A 23,364-nucleotide genomic window follows, 5' to 3' on the forward strand; every position below is an offset into this window, starting at 1 on the left:
CATTGCTATTGATTTTAGGGAAACTATTTTTCCTTGCTACCAAAATAAATTCTTTGCTTTGATTTTACCCAAATTCGTTATAACCTGATTTGTTAATGACCAATTCCTAATCATTTTCTCATCGCTTCTATCTCATTCACAATTCTAACAAATTTTTTTTAAAAAAAATTTGTGTGGTACCATGACTTTACCATAAGATCTAATGGGCCAAAACATGTCTCACTAAAAATAATATTATGCATAATACCTTTTTGATAAACAATTTTCATAAAATTAAATATAAAACTCAATTAAATTTGTAGCGTACACCATATTATCCCTAAACCTATGTGATTAGTCATCATTCGTTCTTCAATTTGAAGAAACACATATTATGAATTTTAAAAATTAGAGAATTAATGTGTGAAAAAAAAAAAAACACATTCCCTTTAATATAATGATGGTACATCTAGAAAACTCGATCACTATATCTCCAGCACCATAAATAATTGAGGAACCACGTTAATTGAAATTGAAAATAAGAAACCAAATTGAATAATGACCAATAATTAAGAGATCAGTATATTTCCAACACGATAAATAATTGAGGAACCATGTTAATTGTAAATTGAAAATACGAAACCAAATTGAATAATGACCAATAATTAAGAGATCAAAAGTGAAAATCTTAAATCCAATGGGTAGTTCAAGCGGCAAGTGACCTCTCTTTGTAGGGAAGAATTTCGGGAGAACTTGAGTTCGATTTTCACAAGTGACGATTCTCTATGGGCCAGCTCCCGTGCCTCTCGGAGTGAGCAGGGATTAGTCGGGTGGACCCAGACAGTTAAACGGACGGAGAAACAAAAAGGGTCAAAATTCAGCAGCGGCAGTGTCAAAGTGGGCAGATCTTTGTAACGGACGGAGAAACAAAAAGGGTCAAAATTCAGCAGCGGCAGTGTCAACGTGGGCAGATCTTTGTACGCACCGGCACTTGGTCCTCGACACTTGACCCTATCTGAGCCACTAAATTATCGATGCCTTATATCCTCCCAACTGTTCTGTCGGTCCGGGATATAGGGAGTCCTTGAGCAACATTTTGGTGCCAGAATGTCAAAAATAAAAAAACATGTAATTTCATGTACTTTAATATACAAGGTTATTAAAGCTCGACCCAGGATGTAGGGAGTCCTTAAGCAACATTTTGGGGACAGAATGTCAAATATCAACTCAAAACTAAAACATGCAATTTCGCGTACTTTAATATAAAAGGTTATTAAAGCTCGCAAACATAACGCAGAAAGCAACAAGTAGACATATATGATATAGTATTTTTTTTCTTCAGAACACACATGACACATGAAAGGCAACAAACAAGAGTATATACAGCAAAGACATTCTACGGCAGAGCTATGACAAATAGAGGCCGGGAATAATATGCAATGGACATGACAAATCATCTCTTATAACAATGGATATTTAAACATTCAACACCCACTAAAAAGATTACAAAAAGATAAAAAGAAACACATTTCAAAGAAAATAACTCAAATTCTACGAAAATAACTCAAATTCTACGAGTGTCACGATTACCTCAAACTCTAGTCAATGTCGTCTCTATTGCAAAGAATCCATTAATGGGGTCTCTGTACAGAAAAAATCAAGTATTTGATTGCAATTGAATGCAGAGAAAAATCAAGAAACAAGAATGCTGAAGAAATTTTATACCAGGAGGCATGTGTAGATTTTATATAATTTGAGATATAATTTATTTGAGTATTACCTTCACTTCTTCCTTTAACTTTATGCTTTATGATCTGTCCACAGTGTGTTGAGTAAAAGTTCCAATTTAGAAACCATAAAATGAAAAATTCATTTAAAATAATTTCAAGTAACACTCACCGTCACCTCTTAGAAACTGAAGCTTGATTTTATTCAGTCTTGCAACAACATCTTTCATATTCAACCGCATTTCAGGAGATTCCATAGCACATTGTAATGCCAATTCCAATATAGAGGATACACACTGCAATTTTGCAGTGAAGTCTCTATCCTCTACCCTCAATAAGTTGGGATCCACAACTTGGAGTATTTGATTTGGTAAAGAATCACTTATCCAACTTCTCAAGCTCATATACTCATTGAAACTTTCATCTGTGGGTTTTTTATTCGAGAATGTTTCCATTATCATAATCCCAAAACTGTAAGTGTCACATTGTGTTGATACCATTCCCGTTGATCCATACTCTACAATCATGAAAACTAAGATCATTATAATTGAACACAAAAAAACAGAGGACTAAATATTTTTAAAATAAGTAATGAATGTTGAAATTTTATAAAGAGTTTTTTTCTACTTTTGATCTCACGACTATTAGATCATTTTCACATTTGGTCTTCGACTATTAATTTTTTGATATTTGGTCGATTTTTAAACCTTGTCACATTTGCTCCTCTAACCTAATTTTCGGTCACCGACGATCAAATTAATTTGTATCTCTATGTTATTGAACGTGAGTGCATAATAGTCACGTATGTGACTTATCTTGGAGGACAAAGTTATCATTTTCTATGACATTTTTTAACTACAAAAATTAGTTACCGGTAACAAGAAATTAGGCCAAATTAAAGGACCAAATGTGGCATGGTCTTAAGAGTTTTGGGATCAAATGTGAAAATTTTAATATTCTAGGACTAAATGTGAAAATGATCTAATAGCTGTGGGAAAAAAAGTGGAAAAAAAAAAAAAAAACTCTTCTATAAATGAATGGAATTGAAAGAAAGACTATCTAGTGCATTTACCTGGTGCCATATAACCCAATGTTGCTAGAGTTTCTGTTTGCGTGAAGCTCTCCTCCTTAGTTAACAACTTTGTCACACTAAAATCACTTACATGAGCAATCATTTCCTCATCTAATAGCACATTTGCAGGCTTTAAATCACAATGAACCACTGGTGTAGGGTAACCATGATGAAGATACTCTAAGGCAAATGCAACATCAATTAATATATTCAACCTTTGAACAAAATCTAATGAGTCACTTTTTGAATGTAACCATTGATCAAAGCTTCCATTTGAAAAGTATTCAAGGACCAAGGCCTTAAAGTTGTCAGTGAAGCACCCAGTAATCACCTTAGTGAGATTTCGATGACGTAAATTCTTTAGTACGTCACACTCAACATCGAAACTCTTAAGTGCATCCTCTGAATGATTAAATACCTTTACAGCTACCGGCATTCCATCATCCAAAATCCCTTTATATACTGTGCCAAAACTCCCCGAACCTATGAGGTTACTTTGGCTAAATCCGCAAGTAGCTCTAGAAAGTTCATAATAAGAAACCCTTATTTCTGCCAATGGAATGCGGATATCCATCACACTTGGGACTTCAGATTTCTTTGGTTTCCTTGCAATTATAAGTGCAATAATTACAAGAGTAACTATTAGTGCAGCTCCTAAAGATGTAAGTGAAACAAGAAGTCCTTTTCTAATTCTTGAATGGTGGGCAGAATGGCAAGCTGAGACATTAAATTTGGGAATTCCACATAACCCTTCATTAAACATAAATGAAGCACTTGTGAAGTTTTTGAAACAACCACCTGATGGAATTTCACCACTCAATTCATTGAATGAGACATTGAAGTATTTGAGATATTCAAGTCCTTCCAAAGACATTGGAATTGAACCAGAGAGTTTGTTTAGAGATAAGTCCAAGAATTCCAAAGAAACCATTTGACTTATTTTCTCTACAATATGACCTTCTAGTCTATTGTGTGCAAGGGAAAGATGTTTCATATTTTGCAATTGTCCAATCGTGACTGGGATTTTTCCGGAGATCTCATTGTAAGACAAGTCAAGAGAGTAGAGTGCCTTAAAACCTTCAACTGCAATGGGTAGAAATCCTTCCAATAAATTAAAACTCAAATCAAGCTCCAATAGATCTCTGAGAGAACACAAACTTGAAGGTATTTCAGAAGACAAACGGTTTGAATCTAGATAGAGATTTCTCAAGGAAGTGCTATTACCAAAGCATTTGGGTAAACTTCCAGACAATTGATTACTGCTTAAACCTAATTGATACAAATATTGGAGTCCACAGAGGGTATGAGGAATGGGACCACTCAATTTGTTGTTATCAAGATACAACCCTTGTACCATATGCACCCTACCCAACACTTGTGGAATAAACCCGGTAAAGCTATTCCTTTGCAAACTCAAATAAATCACCCTACTTAAGTTGCCAAATTGATTTGGGATGATTCCCTTTAACCCACAACCTGCCACAGAGAAAACTTCAAGAGATGTAGAGAGATTCCCAACTGATGATAATGCAGGAAGGGTAGCATGTAGTGGGTTATCATCTAAGTCCACTTCTCTTAAATAATTGCACTGTGCCAAAGAATTGATGATACTTAACTCTCTTGATGCAGCACTGTTAGTGAGAGTGTTACCATCTAGATATAGTCTCTCCAGTAGCCTTAGATTGCCAAGAAATGTAGGTAATGCGCCGCTGAATTGGTTATCAGAAAAGGATATGATAGAAAGCCCTGAACAATTTGAGATAGAATCTGGTATCACTCCAGAGAGAAAATTGCTAATCAAATAGAATTCTTCTAGATACTTTAGACCATAACCAATTCCTGTAGGAAGTCTGCCCACAAGGTTATTGCCTGAAAATGCAATAAATTTCAATGAAGAAATGTTGAAGATTCCCTCTGGTATGGTGCCATTTACATTAATGTATGTCATAGCTATGTCCTTCAGCATATGAAGTTTTCCCAACTCTTGTGGTATTACACCTGCGGGCGAGCGAACGAGCATTAACCTTCTCATGAACTCACTAAAATTAAATATTTAATAAAAAGTTCTTAAGAAAATAAACTGATGATCATATAGCAACAGATTGTTTTACGTACCTCCAAAGTTGTTGGATCCAATAGATATGAGCTCAAGTGTGGTTAGATTTCCAATTTCCTTTGGTATAGCTCCTAATACAACGAAAAACAATTATTTCTGGTTAGGCTTGGACAAATTAAGAAGTATAAATATTTTTTTTTTATTGAAGGAAAGTATATATAACTATAGATTTAGTAAGTATTAGTTTATATAAAGCATTGAGGTACCCGTAAATAAGTTGTTATACAAATACAGATAAAGTAAGGATGGCAAACTGCATATCACCATTGGAAAAGCACCTGCAAATGTAATCAATATTAATAATGGGAGAGAATTATATTGATCCATAGCATAACTATCCTTCACTCAACTACAGCAAATCATTTTCCCGTGACATTATGTGCATTTATATATCAAGTAACACACTCAACTAAAAAAAGCCAAATGAAGGGCAACTTGGTAATCACAAGGTTACAAGTTTAACGTGGTCTATTGGCCTTTTTCGTTTGAGCCGGTCAACTATAGTCAACTTAGGTACCTCCTTGTAGTCATTTACTGATTAGGGTCACAAGGCGGAGTTTACCCCGTGCACACCCTCAAAGTAACTGTGAGTTTCCCTTGTCACTCAAAAAAAAAAAAAAAAGCAAAATTGAATCACTTTGCCAATATATGAGTAACAATTACCGTTATCGTGATTTAAATCCTCCCAACCCTTAGGTTTGGGAAATCAACCTTTCGGGGGAAGAGTAACAAATACTAAGTATAATTTATGTTCACGTATATATCAAGTACCACACTAATATAAAAAGTGTATTGTCTCTGTCTATATATATAATGAAATGTAAGTAAAATGAGTTAAAAGTCAAAGAAACAACTTCAAATACTACAACAATATTAAGTGCATCTAATGTTATTATTAGATGCACCAATGTGAAAGGTAAACTACTTGCACTAAATGGTTATACTTTTAAGTGATTTTACTTGCACCTTTACTTGTACACTTGCATCAGTTACTTGCACTTTTAATATATGTTACTTGTACTCAAAGTTTGAGTTATTTTAAAAAATGTCACCGCATTTTTTTTAAACGCATTTGCTCCGTTGATATTTTCAAATGGACGACTTAGATTAGTTCTTATTTCTCTCCTACGCGCCCAAGATAGGGGGTGCAAATCTAATCTCAAAATGAGCCTAAACAGTATTTACTGGATCGTGTGCACATGCGACCTATGTGTACGAACGTCATGAAAATTTGCAGCCTATGTGGACTAAGTTATGCCAATATTTCTTTTACTTTTTTTCCAAGAGATTCATCAACTTTGTGACTGAGAGGTTCTCTCAATGAAGCACCTCTTGGCCAACCAAGAGATTACTTCTCGACTATGATTGACAAGTCACCTCTTGGTCCTGACCGAGAAATGTACTTCTCGGTGGTCCGAGAAGCCCAAGCGACTTCTCGGTTGACGCGAGAAGTGGTTTTCACTTCTCAATGTACCCTTTGGTTTACCTCTTGATGTAACATATATTTTGAAATGCATTAATTGTGATAAGTTTTAGGAATTAATTTTGATTAATTCCAATTTAACTTTTAAAATTTAACTTTCGTAACCGCTGTGTTAATTCTAGATTAATTTATATGTTATGGAGGTTATGTACAGATTTTTAAATCAGTGTTAATGCCATGATTAAATGTTATTTGATCATTCTCTCCTATATACCGTGGTTGAGTTGTACATAATAGCAAATAAAATTGCTTTCTCTTGGAAACTTTGTCTCTCTACATGTGTTCTTCTTTGTTCTTGTTTCCTGTGATTTAATAGTTGAGTACTTAACTTTTAAATTTAAATCCATTTTATCTTGGAAAACCTAGGTTACAACGCTCGTTGCGCATTGGGAAGTAGCAAATAAGGATTTAAAGAAAGTGTGTGTGTCACATGGTTCAAATTTGAAACCCATAGCCGTTCGTATTTATGCTTGTTATTTTGGGATTTTATAAATTACTCAAGAATCTTTAAACTTTATTTCTGTATAAAAATATCTTTCCCTAATTTGTTAATTAGTAATAATGGTGACAAGAATGTTAATATTGGACCTAATGGTAGGAACAGTAACGATGTTGTAGGTTTTGAAATCCCGGTGAACCTTGGTTTATATATTAGTGGTGGCATTCAAAGGTATATCCCTACTTTGAAAGTATGTTTGTGTCAGTACTAAGTGGCGATTCATAGAAAAACTAGAGAAGTTGAACAGATCAAACTTCAAGAGGTGGTAGCGAAAGATATTGTTCTACCTCACTACTCTCGACTTGACAAGGTTCTTGACCAATAAGGTTCCTAAGGTGGAGGAACAAGAAATGGATGTATAATCCATGAGTGTCGTTGAGGCTTAGAATCATTTAGACTTCCTTTGTTGAAACTACATGCTCAATGATTTGCACTACACACTGTACGATGTATACAACAAGTATCCCACAACGAAATATCTATGGTAATCATTGGACCATAAGTACAAAAACAAGGATGTCAGCACAAAGAAATTTGTTGTTGGCCAATTTCTTGACCTTAAGATGGTAGATTCCAAAACTGTATTAAGTTAGGTTGAAGAGATTGAATTAATCTTCAATGAGATCTGTGACAAAGGCATGGTGGTGAGAATCCTTCCAAGTGACGTCTATAATATACTTATTTCCTCTAGGTTGGAATTGGAAGACTTCAAGAACTACCTTAATCACAAGCGAAAGGACATGAACATGGAGCAGTTGACCTTCCGGGTGTGGATTGAGGAGGACAACATGAGGATTGATGGGAAAGTTCCAGTCATAGGCAGTGTTAAGGCCAATATCGTATATCATGGTAAAAACTCCAAGAATGCTAAAAATGACAAGCAAAAATATGGTCCTAAAGGAAGCATTGCCAAGAATACGTTTCATGTTATGTGTTTCAATTTGGCAAGATGGGCTACAAATCGTTTGATTACAAAGCTCCGAAAAAGAAAGATAAGAATTCTCAAGCCAATGTGGCTAAGCAAAACAGTCAGAAGGAGGTAGAGATCAACCTATCGCCCATGGTGACTACGGTTAACCTCATGGGCTCCAGCTAGAGAGAATGGTTCATAAACACCTATGCAAAAAAAAGGCACCTCTACTGCAACTGAGAGCTATTTACCACCTTTCTGACCGTGGATACCGAGAAGGTGTAGATTGTTAGCTCTGCTCAGTTTGTTGTGTAAGGCATGGGCAAGATTGTTTTGAAAATGACCTCTTGAAAGGAGCTAACATTGAACAGTGCGTTGTATATCCTGGAATTACGCAAGAATCTGTTATCTATCTCACTACTAAACAAGCATAGATTACGAATGGTATTCGAGTTAGACAAAGTAGTTTAGTCTAAATTAGAGATGTTTGTAGGAAAAAGGCTATGTAACTTATGAGATTTTTAAACTTAGTAGTGTAATGACTGATATAATTAATAAAAGCAAAGTTTCTTCTTACTTGCTTAGTCTTCCAGTTTGTAGCAAGGTAGACTATGTCATGTTAATTTTAATTCTATACATTGATTAATTAGCATTACCAACATTCCTGCATTAAAACTTAACGTGAATAATAAATGTGAAATTTGTGTTGGTCAGAACTAAGTAAAACACCTTTCAAATCGATTGAAAGACAAACTAAACCACTTGAATTAATCTATAGTGATTCTTTCAATTTTAAATTGATATAAATGAGAGGTGGTAACAAACACTTTATCACATTTATCGATGATAACACGTGTTATTTCTCTGTATATTTTCTGAAAAGAAAACATGAAACCTTATAAAAATTCACTCTTTATAAGAATGAAGTAGAAAACCAACTTCATCGTAAGATTAAGAAGGTGATAAGTCATCGAGGTGGTGAGTATGAAACACCTATTGGTGATTTATGCGTAAACGTAGGTATCGTACATGAGTTTACGACACCTTATGCATCTCAATCGAATGGTGTTGCTAACAATTTTGTAAAACTCGGCCTAGGCAGCTTCAAGGCACCCCCTAGGCGTGCTGTTTTCACCATTAATCAGTAATCACCATCTAGTCAATCGGCCAACTAGGCAGTGAAATGGCCCAACTCAGTCGAGTTAATTTCTTCTTCTTCTTTTTAATTGGGTTTGATCCCGATAAGTTATTATTTATTCTTTAATACATTTGTAATGAATTAATTATATTTACTTAGTTATATTTATTAATTATTATGAAATTTGTTTTGTAGCAAATTGGTTGTCAACTTTTGGTGTCTCGGCCTCTCTATTGAAAAGAATAGCCATGAAGATCCTTTCTTTAACATTTAGTTCTTCTGGTGTAAAAGAAATTGAAGCACATTTGAAGGGGTTAGTAACTTAGAATGATACTTTGTTTAGTTTGTTATCAACTTGTCATGTTAAATTATTGAATGTTGATTGGTGATAGTCTTGATATAAATATGAATTATGAATTTATGATATTTGAATACTTTAATTTATACTTTACTACTTTAACTTTAAAACTTTAGTAATCATAATTTAAAGTTTTGAATATTTTCATTGTTTGAATTGCAGATACATACAAAGAAAAGAAATATGCTTGAATCAAGTTGTCTCAACAATTTAGTTTTTGTCTATTTTAATGCTAGTTTGATAAACAAGCACAAACAAGATAAAAAATATTGAATGGTTGCTTGGTTGTGATGCAAGTTTAGCACATGATTGGATTGTGGATAATGTTGATGAGAATGATGAGATTGAGCAGAGATTGGATTGCAACAATGATGTTATGGGAGTGGATGAAGCATTATGACCCCGAAGAAGTTGTAGATTGAGGGATCTTGATAAGATAACTTTGAATCGGAAGAGGAAAGCGGGGGAGGAAATAAATGAATTGTAATTTGAAGATAATGGAAAATGTGTTATTGAACAATATGAAGAGGATGAAGAAATTGGCATTGATCCTATTGAACCATGAATTACTTTATATTCCAAAATTTTGGAATTTGGACTTGGATGTTGAATTGTTGATTGTTGATTATGTTGTAACTTGTAAGTTTTAACTTTTAAAGTTTAAACAATGATACTAGGATGTTGTTTCACTTGTTTGATTAGTTGAATACTTGGATGTTGTATTGTTGTTTGAGTGTTTGACTTGTTTAGTTGTTTGAATGAATGTTTGATACTTTGAATATTTGAAAGATTGTTGTATTGCATTTTTGTGTATTTTTATTTTGTTTAATACTGCTATGATGTTATGACTTATGATTATTTGGATGTGTTATTTAATTTAAAGTTGAAAACAACCCCATTAAAATGGTCAAATTAAACTACCTGTCTACCACTGTTTTTTAGGCGCCCACCTAGGCACTAGGCGCTCCCTAGGTGCTCGACTAGTGCCTAGCGCCTACTGAAACATTGGTTGCTAAACATAAAAATCACACATTGAAAGAGATGATCAATGCGATGTTGATAAGTCTGACTTTTCTCAAAGTACGTATGTGGGGTGAAGCTATGTTGACAAGTAACTACCTTTTAAATAAGGTGCCCTGCAAGAAGCTCAATAAGATTCCTTACGAGTTGCGAAAAGGTAGGATGCCTTCATACCAATACTTGAAAGTGTGGGAACATCTTGCTAATGTATTTGGTGTCAACACCTAAGAAAATAAAAATAGGTCTTAAATGGTTGGCTATATTTTTATTGGTTATGCACATAATAGTAGTGCTTATCAGTTCTTCGTACACGAGTTAAGAAATTAATCATTTTTCAAAGATGTATTTCCTTGTACGTCCAGTGTGGAACCTAGTACGTTGAAATAGGCCTTCGACGAAGCTATTAAAAATGATAGTGGGGGAATGAAAAGGAACCTGAGCTCAAGCCCACAGATAACAAATAAGCTAGAGTCAAAAAATGATTTGATCTAGATTTTTTAACATGTTTAGTAAAAAATGAACCGAATTTTCTAACTTTTTTTTTAAGAAAACAAGCCTCGAACATATGTAGATGTCGTGATTTCTGTGAAATGACCAATGTGGAAAGATGCCATTAAAAGTGGAATTGATTCTGTATTACAGAATCAAAGTTGGGAACTAATTGATCTTCATCTGAGTAGTAAACCCTTGGAATCTAAATCGATATTTAGAAGGAAGATTAAATCTAATTGATCCATCGTAAAGTACGAGGTTAGACTTGTAATTAAAGGTTTCAGGCAACATGAGGGCTATAACTACTTCAACACTTATTCTTCAGTAACAATAATAACTTCCATTAAAATGATACTTGCTATAGATGCACTGCTAGTCTTGGGAGTTCATCAAATGGACATAACAACCGCTTTCTTAAATGGTGAATTAGATGAAGAAATCTATATGGAACAACATGATGGTTTTATGGTTCCGAGTCAGGAAAAGAACGTGTGCAAATTGGTTAAATCCTTAGGGTTTGAAACAAGTGCAAGTGTGCAAGTGTGAAACAAGACCATGTGATGTTAACCAATGGGTTTAAAATAAATAAGAGTACGTGATAAGTGTGACTATATTAAGGAAACCATAGATGGTTACGCCATTCTTTATTTATATGTGGATGTTTTATTTATCATTGGTACTTACGTACAAATAAATGATCAAATCTACCAAAACAAATTAAATTTGAGATTTGACATAGAAGAATATGGTCTTGGTGGATTTGATCCTCGAGATTAAAATTATTAGAAGACTGGAAGGTCTGGTGTTAAGTCAATCTTATTATGTTTACAAAATCCTTGAAAATTTTAATAAGGATGATAATCGATTGGTTAAGACACGTTTAGATAATAATGTACATCTATCCAAAAATCATGGGTAATGTATTTCTCAAGTAAGATATGCTAGGATTGTACGTTAGTAGTTAATATATATATCTAATGAGTACTAGGCTAGATATTGCATTTGCAATTATCAAACTGAGTGGATATATGAGTAACCTTGGTTATGAGATACCTAAGGTATGCTCATGACCTTGGACTACACGACACAAGATATTCAGATCTACTTGAAGAGTATAACGACACTAACTGGATATTGGACATTAAGGATTCTAAATCCACGAATGGCTATGTGTTCACGTTAGTCGGTGTAGTCATGTTTTGGAAGTCTTCAAAATAAACTGTGATAGCTAGATCCATGATGGAATTTGAGCTAATAACCTTGTACAAATGTCGTTTTCTTGAGGATATTTCTAGTTGGAAAAAACGTGTACCTCAAATATGTGTGTATTGCCATAGTCAAGCCACAATTGGAAGGGTATAGATCAACATGTATAATGGTAAGTCTAGACATATATGTCATAGACACAATACCATTAAACAACTTCTCACAATATGTGTTATTTCGATTGACTTTGTGAAGTCAAAAGATTATATAGCAGATCTATTCACCAAAGGATTAAATAGAGAGTTGTTTGAGAAGTTGTCACAAGGAATGGAACTATAGCCCTTGGACTAAACCTTTTGTAGTGGATACCCATCCGACCAACCTATCTGGCACCTAGGTTCAAAAATAATTACCTATATGAGAAACAAGTGGGGTTGATTCAAAGGAGTATTGATTGAGCCCAATTCTTTAGAAACTCTTGCAGAACCATGGAATGGTGTTCCGTGGCAAAAATGGGCACATGTATGATAATAGAACAAGGTTGAAAGGTTCCTATATAAGATATATCCTCATTTACACAAGCGATACTACGAATGTCGTATGAAAATTGACAACCCATGCAAGTTAAGTTATGCCAATATTTTGTATACTTTTTCCAACAGATTCGACCACTTTGTGACTAGGAGGTGCTCTCGGTGATGCACTTCTTAGCCGTGTTCAAGAAGTGAATTCACCTCTTGGCCACAATCGAGAGATTATTTTTCGATCCTAACTGAGAATTGTACTTCTCAATTGTCCGAGAAGTCCAAGCAACTTCTTGGTTGATGCCAAGAAGTGGTTTTCACTTCTCTATGTACCCTCCGGTTCACCTCTCAGTGTAATGTTCTGAAGTGCTTGTTATTTCGGAATTTTATAAATTACCCAACGTGTGTGTGTGTATATATCACAATATTTATTTTACCACTTCTGCCAGCAGTACTATATACCACTAAAGCATTGAATGTACCTCCAAAGTTGTTGTATCCCATAGATAGGAACTCGAGTGTGATTAAATTCCCAAATTCTTTCGGTATAACTCCTGAGAGAAGGAAAAACAATACTTTGTAGTGAGGATAGAGTATCTAGTTTATATAATGAGTTGAGTTACTCGTAAATAAGTTGCTGACTAGTTATCTTGTATTCATTTACTTTAATTTGAATTACCGACTTAAATAAACAAATTCAACATTCAATTACATTTGCATGAGCATCTCTTATATAATCCAACATTGATATACTTTGAATACTTTAAAATATTTATTTAAAATAAGCATTGGACATTATCCCATTTGAAAAACTAGATATATTACAATTACAAATAAAGATAAAGGATATGGCAAACTGCATATGTAATCAATACTATTAAATGGGAGGGATTATATTGATCCTTAGCATAACTATCCTTCACTCAACTACAACACATCATTTCCCCATGATACGAGTGACGAATACCAATTATGTGCACTTTTATAATTACGATTGATGAGTAAGATTAATTTGTATTTTTCATACTAGATCCTTTTTTTTTACAACCCCATCTCACCTATTTATGTGTGTATTACTTCTCATAGTATAACATTTATTTTACATCTGCTAGCATTATTATTTATTACTTAGCATTTAGGCCCTGTTTGGTAAATGACTGTTAGCTGATTGAGTTAGAAAGTATGATTAGGTTATAATATTAGCTGATTATAGAAAGGTGTTTGGTAAATTAGTTGTTAGCTGATAGCTGTTTGGTATAATTTCTTTTCTCAAAAAACTAATTAAAAAGGTTGCTTTGAGTAGCCTTTTAAATTTTAGTATTTTGGAGTTACAAAAAGCTTATTAATCAAACACTTATATTGATTTTTTAACCAAGTCAAACAACTAATAGTGGTCAAATAAGTCAAAATTGGCTTATAGATTGATTATTTACTAAATAGGGCCTTAGTAAAACTTAAAACATTAAACTTATAGTACCTTCTAAGTTGTTGTTTTCAACATAAAGGACGTCGAGTGCGGTTAAGTTCCCAATTTCCATTGGTAAAGCTCCTGAAATCAGGAAAGATAATACATTATTTTTATTGAGGGCACATTAGAAAAGTTATTATTTATTTAGGAAGTAAATGGTTTATACAAAGAGATATCAGAGAATTGAATTTGCATGTTATGTAATAAACATTACGTAAGAATGACAAAGTGCATATCTCCATGGGAATTATAAAACATTGGTTCAAAGAAAAATATTTTTCTTCAAAATTGACAAAAAAAAAAAAAACTTTCAATGAAAAATGAAAAAAATGAATTCCTCAAATTCGAGAAAATAAATTTCTTACTTTTCTTTGACATTTTATTTTCCAAACATTATGGAAGAAAAGATATAACATAAATTCTTATATTCATATTTTGGGATCTATTTGATAGTTCGCACAAAATTAAACCTACTAATTATTTAGCAACATATATCAATAATAGCATTGAGCCATTGAACTCACCTCCAAAGTTGTTGTGTCCAATATATAGGATCTCAAGTGCGCTTAAGTTCCCAATTTCCTTCGGTATAGTTCCTAGAAGAAGGAAAGAGAATACATTTAGCGAGGAAAACTTATACAAAAAGGTATTAGAGATTTTGATACCATTCAGGAAAAAAACATGTGTTAATATGTAAATTGGATAAAAATGTATTGACATATTAACATAACTAGTCATTGATTAACTATTTAACTATAACAAACCCATCCCCAGACATAATTAATATGATTATGAGGATTTCAAATTTGATGTCCTCCAACGTGGTTGTGTGCTAAATTAACGGCTGGGTACACCTGACTGGCTGACTGTTTGCAATCGTTATATCGTGAACCAGAGTCTACATTGTAGTGTGGACCCTGATCCTATATAAATTGCCGATTGTTTGTAGCCATTGGCGAGAAATTATTTCCTAATTACTACAATTAAGAAAATGAAGAAATAATAGAGAACAGTGGAACAAAAAATAAGAATGATCAAATGTGAACTACCTTCATGGGTTTATGGGTTTTGTGATTGTCTCAAGCAAAGAGTATGATCTATAAATACTTTAACAGAAGTTCACGTTAAAGTAATAAATTTTATGCATACCAGTTAAGTGTTAACTGATTGTAATTAATGAAGATATAACATCTTAAGATTTAGTAAGTTATCAAATTCTATTTGTATATGCAAACTAAATTTGTTGTAAGATAGATACTACATTGTAACGGAGTCAGTAGTACTAAAAAAAAATTGTTGTAAGATAGAGATATAATTTGAAGCAATAAAAATTTAGATAAATTTTATGAAATTTCACCACTAAAATTGTTTATTATTATATTAAACAAACATTTAGATAACTTTGATAGAATTTCATCATCACTAAATTTGTTCCAAAGCATATTATATTTTGGAGTTTAGGGAGATATTTTCAAGATGAAGAGTTCATCAACAAGTCATTGATTAAAAGAGATACGATATTCAATTTAGACAAGTTTAAGGTATTCAAAAGAAAAATAACCCACTTAATTGGTTATATATGGTTCAAGTACTTTAACTAATTTAGGTAGTATTAAATTTTGCATAAAAGTACCATAAAGTCTGTTCTTAGATAAATCAAGTTCACTCAATGATGACAATGCGCATATCTCCTTTGGAATAGCACCTGCAATTGATTTACATATTAATAAGCAAAATATTAGGAAATATGAGAGAAATCTATTAGTTATTTATTTTTATTAAGATAAAGACACACACGTGTGTGCATGTGTGCGTATATATCTCTTTGAGTTCTACTGACTTTGTTACAATGTAGTATCTGTTCATGTGTGTGTATATATCTAAAAACATAATAAATGTGAATGAAGGTTATATCCCTCATTTATGTCCGTTTTTTCTGTTAAATTTTTTTGTGCATTATGCTATAAAAGTTGTACTACATAATATTTTGGACAAATATACCCCTACAGTTATAACTTCTATTATCTTTTTCACTATTGTTACTATGCACATGCATCCACCATATATTTTCTTATCTTCTTCAATAGTAATAATAAAATATATACATTAAATATTAGAGTTATATGTTAGTTATATTTTAAAATATAAATATCCAATTTATAAAATTAGTTTACATTATTATTAATATTATTTACTATATTAAAATTTAAATAAATTTAAAATTTTAATATAAAATACTAATATTGGGCACCTATTTTTTGCGCATCGCGCATAAGAAAAACTAGTGTGTGTGTGTATATATATATATATATATATATATATAAGAGAGAGAGAGAAAGAGAGAAAGAGAGAATGAGAATTGCACATGAGATAAGAATATGGAAAATGTTTTCCTAATTAAAAATTTTGGAACACATTTTTAACCAAAAATAAGTCATTTTCCTTTGATCAGAAAGAATATTTTTAGTTGATGGGTAAACACTGAAAAATCAATAAAATGATTTCTAGAAGCCATTTTCATGTTTCCAAGCATACCATAAATTAATTACACCGAAATTATAACAAAAATACGAACGTCATTTTCTTTAAGAAAAAAAAATTAGTGTTTAGTGGTGCGATACATAGAATAAATTATATTATTATGAATTTAAATAAAAATTTAGAAACAATAAAAAAGATGTAAAAATCTATAATATAATAGTACAGTTGAACGTTCATATGTTTGGTCAAGTATCTATATTTATAGCATACAAAATTAAAATTAAACTTTTTTATGATTAATGAAGTCCCTAATGATTTACATATATATTCAAATATAATTTCTATAAGAAATACACATAATTAAATTAATTTATTCCTAATTATATTTCATATATATTTGAATTCCAACAATATGAATAATAACTAAGATAGTCATACTTAGAAATAAAAAAAAAAAGGATAAAAATTTTAAATTTTGTATAAGTAAATTTAAACTCTAATAGGATGCATACATTTCCTTAGCTTGTATTATTGTATAATAATACATTGTGTGTGTGCGCACGTGCGTGCGCGTGTGTGTATATATATATATATATTACTCAAATGCGGCGGGGAGCTCCCATGCGGTCATGCGACCTAATCTGCGTCGTCCGATTTTAGTGGGGTATTATGGTAATTTTAGTATCTATATTACGTGAATTGAAATGGTGCATTTTAGTACATAATGTGGTGCGTTTGAATACATATTGTGGTGCGTTTTATTACGCATGTTGGTGCATTAACTATGTTATGGAATTGTGTGTTTTAATCTATCTGTTGGTGCATTTTCATAAGTAGAATAATGTGTAACTGTGTTATGGAATGGTGTGTTTTAATACGTCATCTGGTGCATTTTCATACGTAGAATGATGTGTACTTTAACACATGTGTTTCTAATAATTGTGTTGTGCAATGATGTGTTTTAATCCGTCCTCTAGTGCATTTTAATACATTGAATGGTCTGTATTTTAACATATATTTTCTAATAAGTCTAATAGTGCATGTTCATAATATGTGATGGAGATTTTTAACGAGTGGAATTGTGCATTTTAACACACGTTGTGGTGCATTTTAATACGTAGAATGGTGCATATTTTAGCACATGTTTTCTAATATGTGTAAATAGTGTATACTTATAATTTGAAATGAGGCACGTTCATGTGGTACATTTTAATATGTAGAATGATGTGTTTTATCACTTATATTGATGAATTTTAAGTGAATAGGTGCATTTGGTTATAGTGTGGAATGGTGTGTTTTATCGGTCCTCTGGTGTGTTTTAGTACGTATAATGGTATGTTTTGTAACACATATATATTGCGCGTTGATTTCATAACTTGATCTGATCTAATGGCTGAAAATAGGCCGCACGACCATACCTAATGACCAGGCCACACATGATCATGACTCTCTCTCTCTCTCTCTCTCTCTCTCTCTCTCTCTCTATCTCTATATATATATATATATATATATATATATATATATATAAATCTGTTCAAATGTGGCCGCGCCTTTCCGTGCGGTCGGTGCGGTTCGCACCACTCAATGTTAGAAATGCACCACAATGAAATTACACAAAAACACTAAAAAATACACCACACCGAAAATAATGTATCATAACTCCCCTGCCCATAATGGTGCATTTGCTAACACTGTGTGGTGTATATTTGCATACCTAGTGGTGTGTTTTTGGTGATACGTACCTAATGATGCATATTTGTGTGGCGCATTTGCTAACATTGAGTGGTGTATATTTGTATACATAGTGGTACGACTGCACTGACCGCAAGTTAAGGGACTGCCACACCTGATGACCCTATATATATATATATATATATGCACATAATATTTATTAATATATATTTAAGCTAATTCTATAATACAATTTCTCTAATTATAATTTATGATTAAGATAATTATATTTAGAAATTAACAAAATTTGAATTTGAATTTTATATGATTAATATAGTGCATTAAGTATATGAATGTATTTAAGAAAATTTTTAAATATTTATGGATACACATTTAGTTAATTTTATACTACGTAATTCATTTTCTTAATTACATTTTATATTTTATTAATTATAATTAAGGAATTGTATTTACAAATTTAAATAATTTAATCTTAAAATTTGCATTGATTAGTGTTAATTCCCAATTTAGTTCTCGACTATAATGATTTTTTTTTCAATTTAGTCCTAAACGACTTTTTAGACTTAATTAGGCCATCGACTTTGACGGCTTTACTAATTAAATCCTCTTTTAAGATAATTTGATAATTTCATCTCTATTAATACTCAATTCAATCCCCTACTATAGTAGTTTTACAACAGTTAGTATTCGACTATAGTGATTTTATCCAATTTAGTACTCGACTATATTGGTTTTTATCGATTTAGTTCTTGATTCTAATAGTTGGGGACTCAATTGAGTAAAACCATCAAATTTGATGACCTAACTAAGGGTTGTTATGCCGTGGACCCAGGTCCACCTTGCAAGGTGGACCTGGGTCTACATTCACATACACTATACTCTACATTCACAATTTGTAAACTCCACATTCACACATTATAGGATTATATGTTTAGTAACTATACTATACATTCACATACACTATACTCTACATTTACAATTTGTAAACTCCACATTCACATATTCAAAACTCTATATTCACAGGTCCTATACTCCGCATTCACAACTTGAGAACTCCACATTCACACATTACAGGGCTACAAGTTGCTATAACTTCTTAACTGTATTACAGATTCACACATGCATAACTCTACATTCACGATTTCTATACTTCATATTCACAATTTGAAAACTCCACATTCACACAATTATGGGCAACTCTACATTCACACAATCATAAATCTGCATTTATGATTTCTACACTCTACATTCACACTTTGAAACCTCTACATTCACACATTTTTAGACAACTCTATATTCAGCAATATGTTTACTAATTAAAAGAAAAAAAAACAAAAACAAAAACGACATAGTTTTGGACCCAGGTCCACCTTGCAAGGTGGACCTGGGTCCACAGCATAATTTGCCCCTAACTAAGTACAAAAAGTTATTTAGGACTAGTACTGTCAAAGCGGCCCGGCCCACAGCGGGCCTATTTTTTGGCGGGCTTTTGCGGGCCGGCCCATTAGGCCCGCGGACTAGGATTCATGCAACCCTAACTCGTCCCTGTGCTTCAATAGGTTAAGAAAGTAATTATGAACAGATATTTCATTGTAATAGAGTCAGTAGTATTCAGAAAAAAATGGATAGAAACTTTATTTTATAATTCTGCATCGGTATCTGAATGAGAAGTATTAGCATTCAGTTAATCGGTCTATTTAATTAGTAATTCTTCGTAAGTCATAATTCTTGTTCCATTAACTATTCTACTAGCCCAGGGCCGACCCGACCCGCTCCTATTCAATTTCTTGTCGGTCCACTTCTCTGACGAAGAAAAAAAAGTAAAACAGGAAAAAAGAATGGAATGGAGCATTTCAACATAAACGCGTGGAAAAGAAAAATGAAAAAGAAAAACATAAAGATTGAAAATAAAGGCACAAGATCAATAATTAATAACGAGTTAATTTCATTTTTGGTCCATGCAATAATGATTGTAGATTTTTAGGTGACAACCACTTTTACTCTTTTTTATTAGAATATGCTCATTTGGTCTTAGTATTATTGTGTCATGACCAATTTTAGTCCTCCAACAACGAAATCGTTGAAATATCGTTAAATACAAAGATATTTTAATCTTTTTTATACAAAGTATGTTGAACCGGTATATTTTTTATGTTTATTTTTTTTTTGAAAACATTCATAATTGAAGACTGAAATGTCCTTGTATTTAACGATATTTAAACTGGTTTATTGATAAAGGACAAAAAATGGTCATGTCACAATAATACTAGGACCAAAAGTCGATATTCTAATAAAAAAGGACTAAAAGTAAATTTTCACATATAAATATAGGACCAAAAATGAAATTAACTCATTAATAACAGGAACAATTGTATAGGCAGTGTCTTGTCAGTTGTCACTCTTGTGTTTAGAAGTGTTAGCCTTCCTCATTGGTTGGTTTTAAACAAATTTTGTAATTGCAAATGAGTTTTTATCAATTGGGAGATGTGTTTTTTTATAGAGTTGTTTCTCCTGCACATTCAAGTTTTTTGCAGGTTGGGGTGGGCCCCACAGAGGAGCGTGCGTGAGGCGCAAATTTTGCGCTCAGGCGGGTGCGTAATTATTGATTTAGAACATCTATACCAATGAATAATTCTTGATTTTTGGAATAGTGTAAAAGTAAAGTAATTATTTTGGACTGATATGGTGGTGAGTTTTTTTGGCAAAATTAATCCCGGCAAGAATAAAACTTTAAAATAGTGCATTAATTATGGAAGAGATGACATGCTGTGCCGCCTGTGCGTGTTTTACGCACAACATGACCCCACTGGTGCGTTAATTTCTGATTTCTTTTTTATTTTTATTTTTATTTTTTATTTTTTCCCTTTTCTATTTTTTATCCTTTCTCATCTCATATTCTCTTTCCTAATTACACTTACAAAAAACATCTCAAAAATCACAAAAAAACTCCATTGATAAGGATGCTCAGAGCATCCTCAATAGTTACTCTTTTTTTTTTCTAATTTTTTGCAGGCTCTAGCATCCACTATCTCATCCAATCTCAAAAACCAATCTCCCTGGCCCATTAGAATTAAGTTTTTTTTTTCTTTCAATTTTTTGTGAACCTACTATTTAATTATTTCTCAATTTCCTTGGAGTGGCTAAATGGCATTCAATTAAGAGTGGTCACTAGCTGGCGGCCACTCTCAATTGCTCAAGCTAGCGCGTGTATTACACGTGCATGCAACACGCGCCTGCTTAGGTCGCAAGTGAGACACACTTTCACGTTTCATTGGATTAGAAAAAGAAAACCATGAAGTTTTACAAGAGAACAATCCAAGAAAAATTCACTTCCCATATTTGTTAAAAACAAACTCACCAGGACTTTCACTATTAAAAAAACAACTAAAAACGTTGCTCTTTTGCCTTTATGCTTATTGTCTACGGCAAAGCGAAAGGCACATTCATAGATATAAGACACAATATAATACTATAACAAAGTTCAAATTACATAGAAAGTAGCCTTTACTCGTACCTGTTAACTGGTTGCCATCAAGATATAGTTCCTCGAGCTTTGTTAAATTTCCAAATTCTTTTGGTATATGTCCGCTAAAATTGTTGTAATATAGATACATAGTTTGAAGCAATGCGCATTTTGATAAACCTGATGGAATTTCACCACCAAATTTGTTCCTGGAAATTTCAAAGTTTTGGAGCCTAGGAAGAAAACTTCCAAGATCAATAGGAAGATCACCGGATAAGCTATTAGCGGAAAGAGATAGAGTTTCCAACATCGAAAAATTTAAGATTCCCAAAGGAAAAGACCCACTAAAATAATTATAGTTCAAGTTTAACCACTTTAGTTTAAGAAGATTGCCAATTTCTGACGGAACCCTTCCTTCCAAAGAATTATCTGCTAAATTTAAGACCTCAAGTTTTGAAAGGTTAAAAAGGGACGTGGAAAGAAAACCACTAATGTTATTATTTTGCAAATACAGAAATCTGAGGTTGGGTAAGAGACCAAGCCAAGATGGAATATTTCCACTAAAGTCATTGATGCTACAATTGAAAACTTTAAGTCGTCTCAATTGAGTAAGTTCTCGAGGGAAAGAATTATGAAAGTTGTTTTGACTCAAGTTAAGCGAAACAAGAAATGAGAGGTTTCCTAAGTGTGGAGTTAATTCTCCAACAAGACTCATGTTGGAAAGATCCAAAACGGTGACTCTATTGTGACGAGAGCCACAAGTGACTCCAACCCAATTACAAGGAGATGTGCTGTTAACAGACCAGTTGCTAGCTAAAATGCTATGAGAATCAAGATAAAATTTTGATTTTAGAGAAAGAAGGGCATATTTGTCGGTTGTAATGTTGGTATGGGCATTAATGGTTAAGCAAACCATTAGAGGGTGCAAGAAGAAGATTGTAAGCAAGAAGAAGATGGATAAGCGGAAATAATGGCGAGTGATCTCCATGGAATAACACAATCTATTATGTAAGCAAGTTTTCAGCTTTGATAAAAAAATAATAATGTACTACATTACCTTAGTGCTTTTTATAGCCATACTGGCCTGGTGGGGGATAATTTCTCAAACCCATTATTGCAGTTGATTGATGGAATATGTCTCCTTAACTAAAGACAGTCAATTTATATCCTTTGAAAAAAATGGAAATCCAAGAAGATCATTATCAAACTCCATAGCTGTTCCCAATAGTTTTGAATATTTTATAATTTCATCGAAATTTGTGTTAATATTTATTATTTAATACATATGCTTGATAATAAATGCTTTGGATACTAATGACCCGACTTGGTTTGTTGGAATAAAATACAAAAAAGTAATTAATATATGTTGTAAATAAATATAAATGGACACTACTAGAGAACTTTTATTATGATTATATCTCTTATTTTTTATAGACTAATAAATTGACTTGGACTTTATATATGTTGTATTTATTAGATTGAAGGACGAATAATAAAGATTGATAGTTCTCATATCTATTGTACTCCTAGAATGAGAACCATGTAACAATTCACGCGAGAAACATCTTAATTTATAAAACGTTAGAGTAAATTTCACTTTTGGTCCTATGACTATTGGGGTTTTGTTAACTGCAGTCCACGAGTTTCAAAATTGTTAATTTAATACCTTAACTATTCAATTTTTCTCAATTTCAGTCATTTCGGCCAAATTGCCGGTGGAAACTCGTCGAAAAATC

General features: G+C 32.6%; 1 protein-coding gene across 5 annotated transcripts; it reads right to left on the minus strand.

Moving 5' to 3' along the window:
• Positions 1-507: 507 nt before the first annotated feature.
• Positions 508-22,642, minus strand: LOC116021785 (probable LRR receptor-like serine/threonine-protein kinase At3g47570). 5 transcript variants are annotated; one of them, XR_004099061.1, is made up of 12 exons: positions 21,680-22,642; positions 15,626-15,697; positions 14,517-14,588; positions 14,002-14,073; positions 13,007-13,078; positions 5,101-5,172; positions 4,894-4,965; positions 2,779-4,776; positions 1,885-2,223; positions 1,760-1,793; positions 1,570-1,622; positions 508-1,062 (listed from the first exon to the last, which is right to left on the minus strand). XR_004099061.1 is itself a non-coding variant. In XM_031262262.1 (11 exons), the coding sequence occupies exons 1-10, from the start codon at positions 22,614-22,616 to the stop codon at positions 1,780-1,782; spliced, it is 3,726 nt and encodes a 1,241-aa protein (XP_031118122.1). In that variant the 5' UTR covers positions 22,617-22,642; the 3' UTR covers positions 531-1,622; positions 1,760-1,779. The 5 variants fall into 5 exon arrangements, 1 of the variants encoding a protein (XP_031118122.1); XR_004099060.1 differs by having other exon boundaries at positions 1,879-2,223; XR_004099062.1 differs by lacking the exon at positions 15,626-15,697 and having other exon boundaries at positions 1,879-2,223.
• Between the last annotated feature and the right edge of the window lie 722 nt (positions 22,643-23,364).

This window comes from Ipomoea triloba, chromosome 6 (assembly GCF_003576645.1).
Source record: "Ipomoea triloba cultivar NCNSP0323 chromosome 6, ASM357664v1".
NCBI classification, from domain to species: domain Eukaryota; kingdom Viridiplantae; phylum Streptophyta; class Magnoliopsida; order Solanales; family Convolvulaceae; genus Ipomoea; species Ipomoea triloba.

What these genes read in the sequence shown, in the direction of transcription:
- LOC116021785 (XM_031262262.1), bottom strand. Translation starts at nt 22,616, where the DNA reads ATGGAGATCACTCGCCATTATTTCCGCTTATCCATCTTCTTCTTGCTT. An exon ending in TGAAAACAACAACTTAGAAG is followed by an intron (nt 13,079 to 14,001) that starts GTACTATAAGTT and finishes TCCTTCTCTCAG; the next exon opens with GAGTTATACCGAAAGAATTT. An exon ending in TGGATCCAACAACTTTGGAG is followed by an intron (nt 4,777 to 4,893) that starts GTACGTAAAACA and finishes GCTCGCCCGCAG; the next exon opens with GTGTAATACCACAAGAGTTG.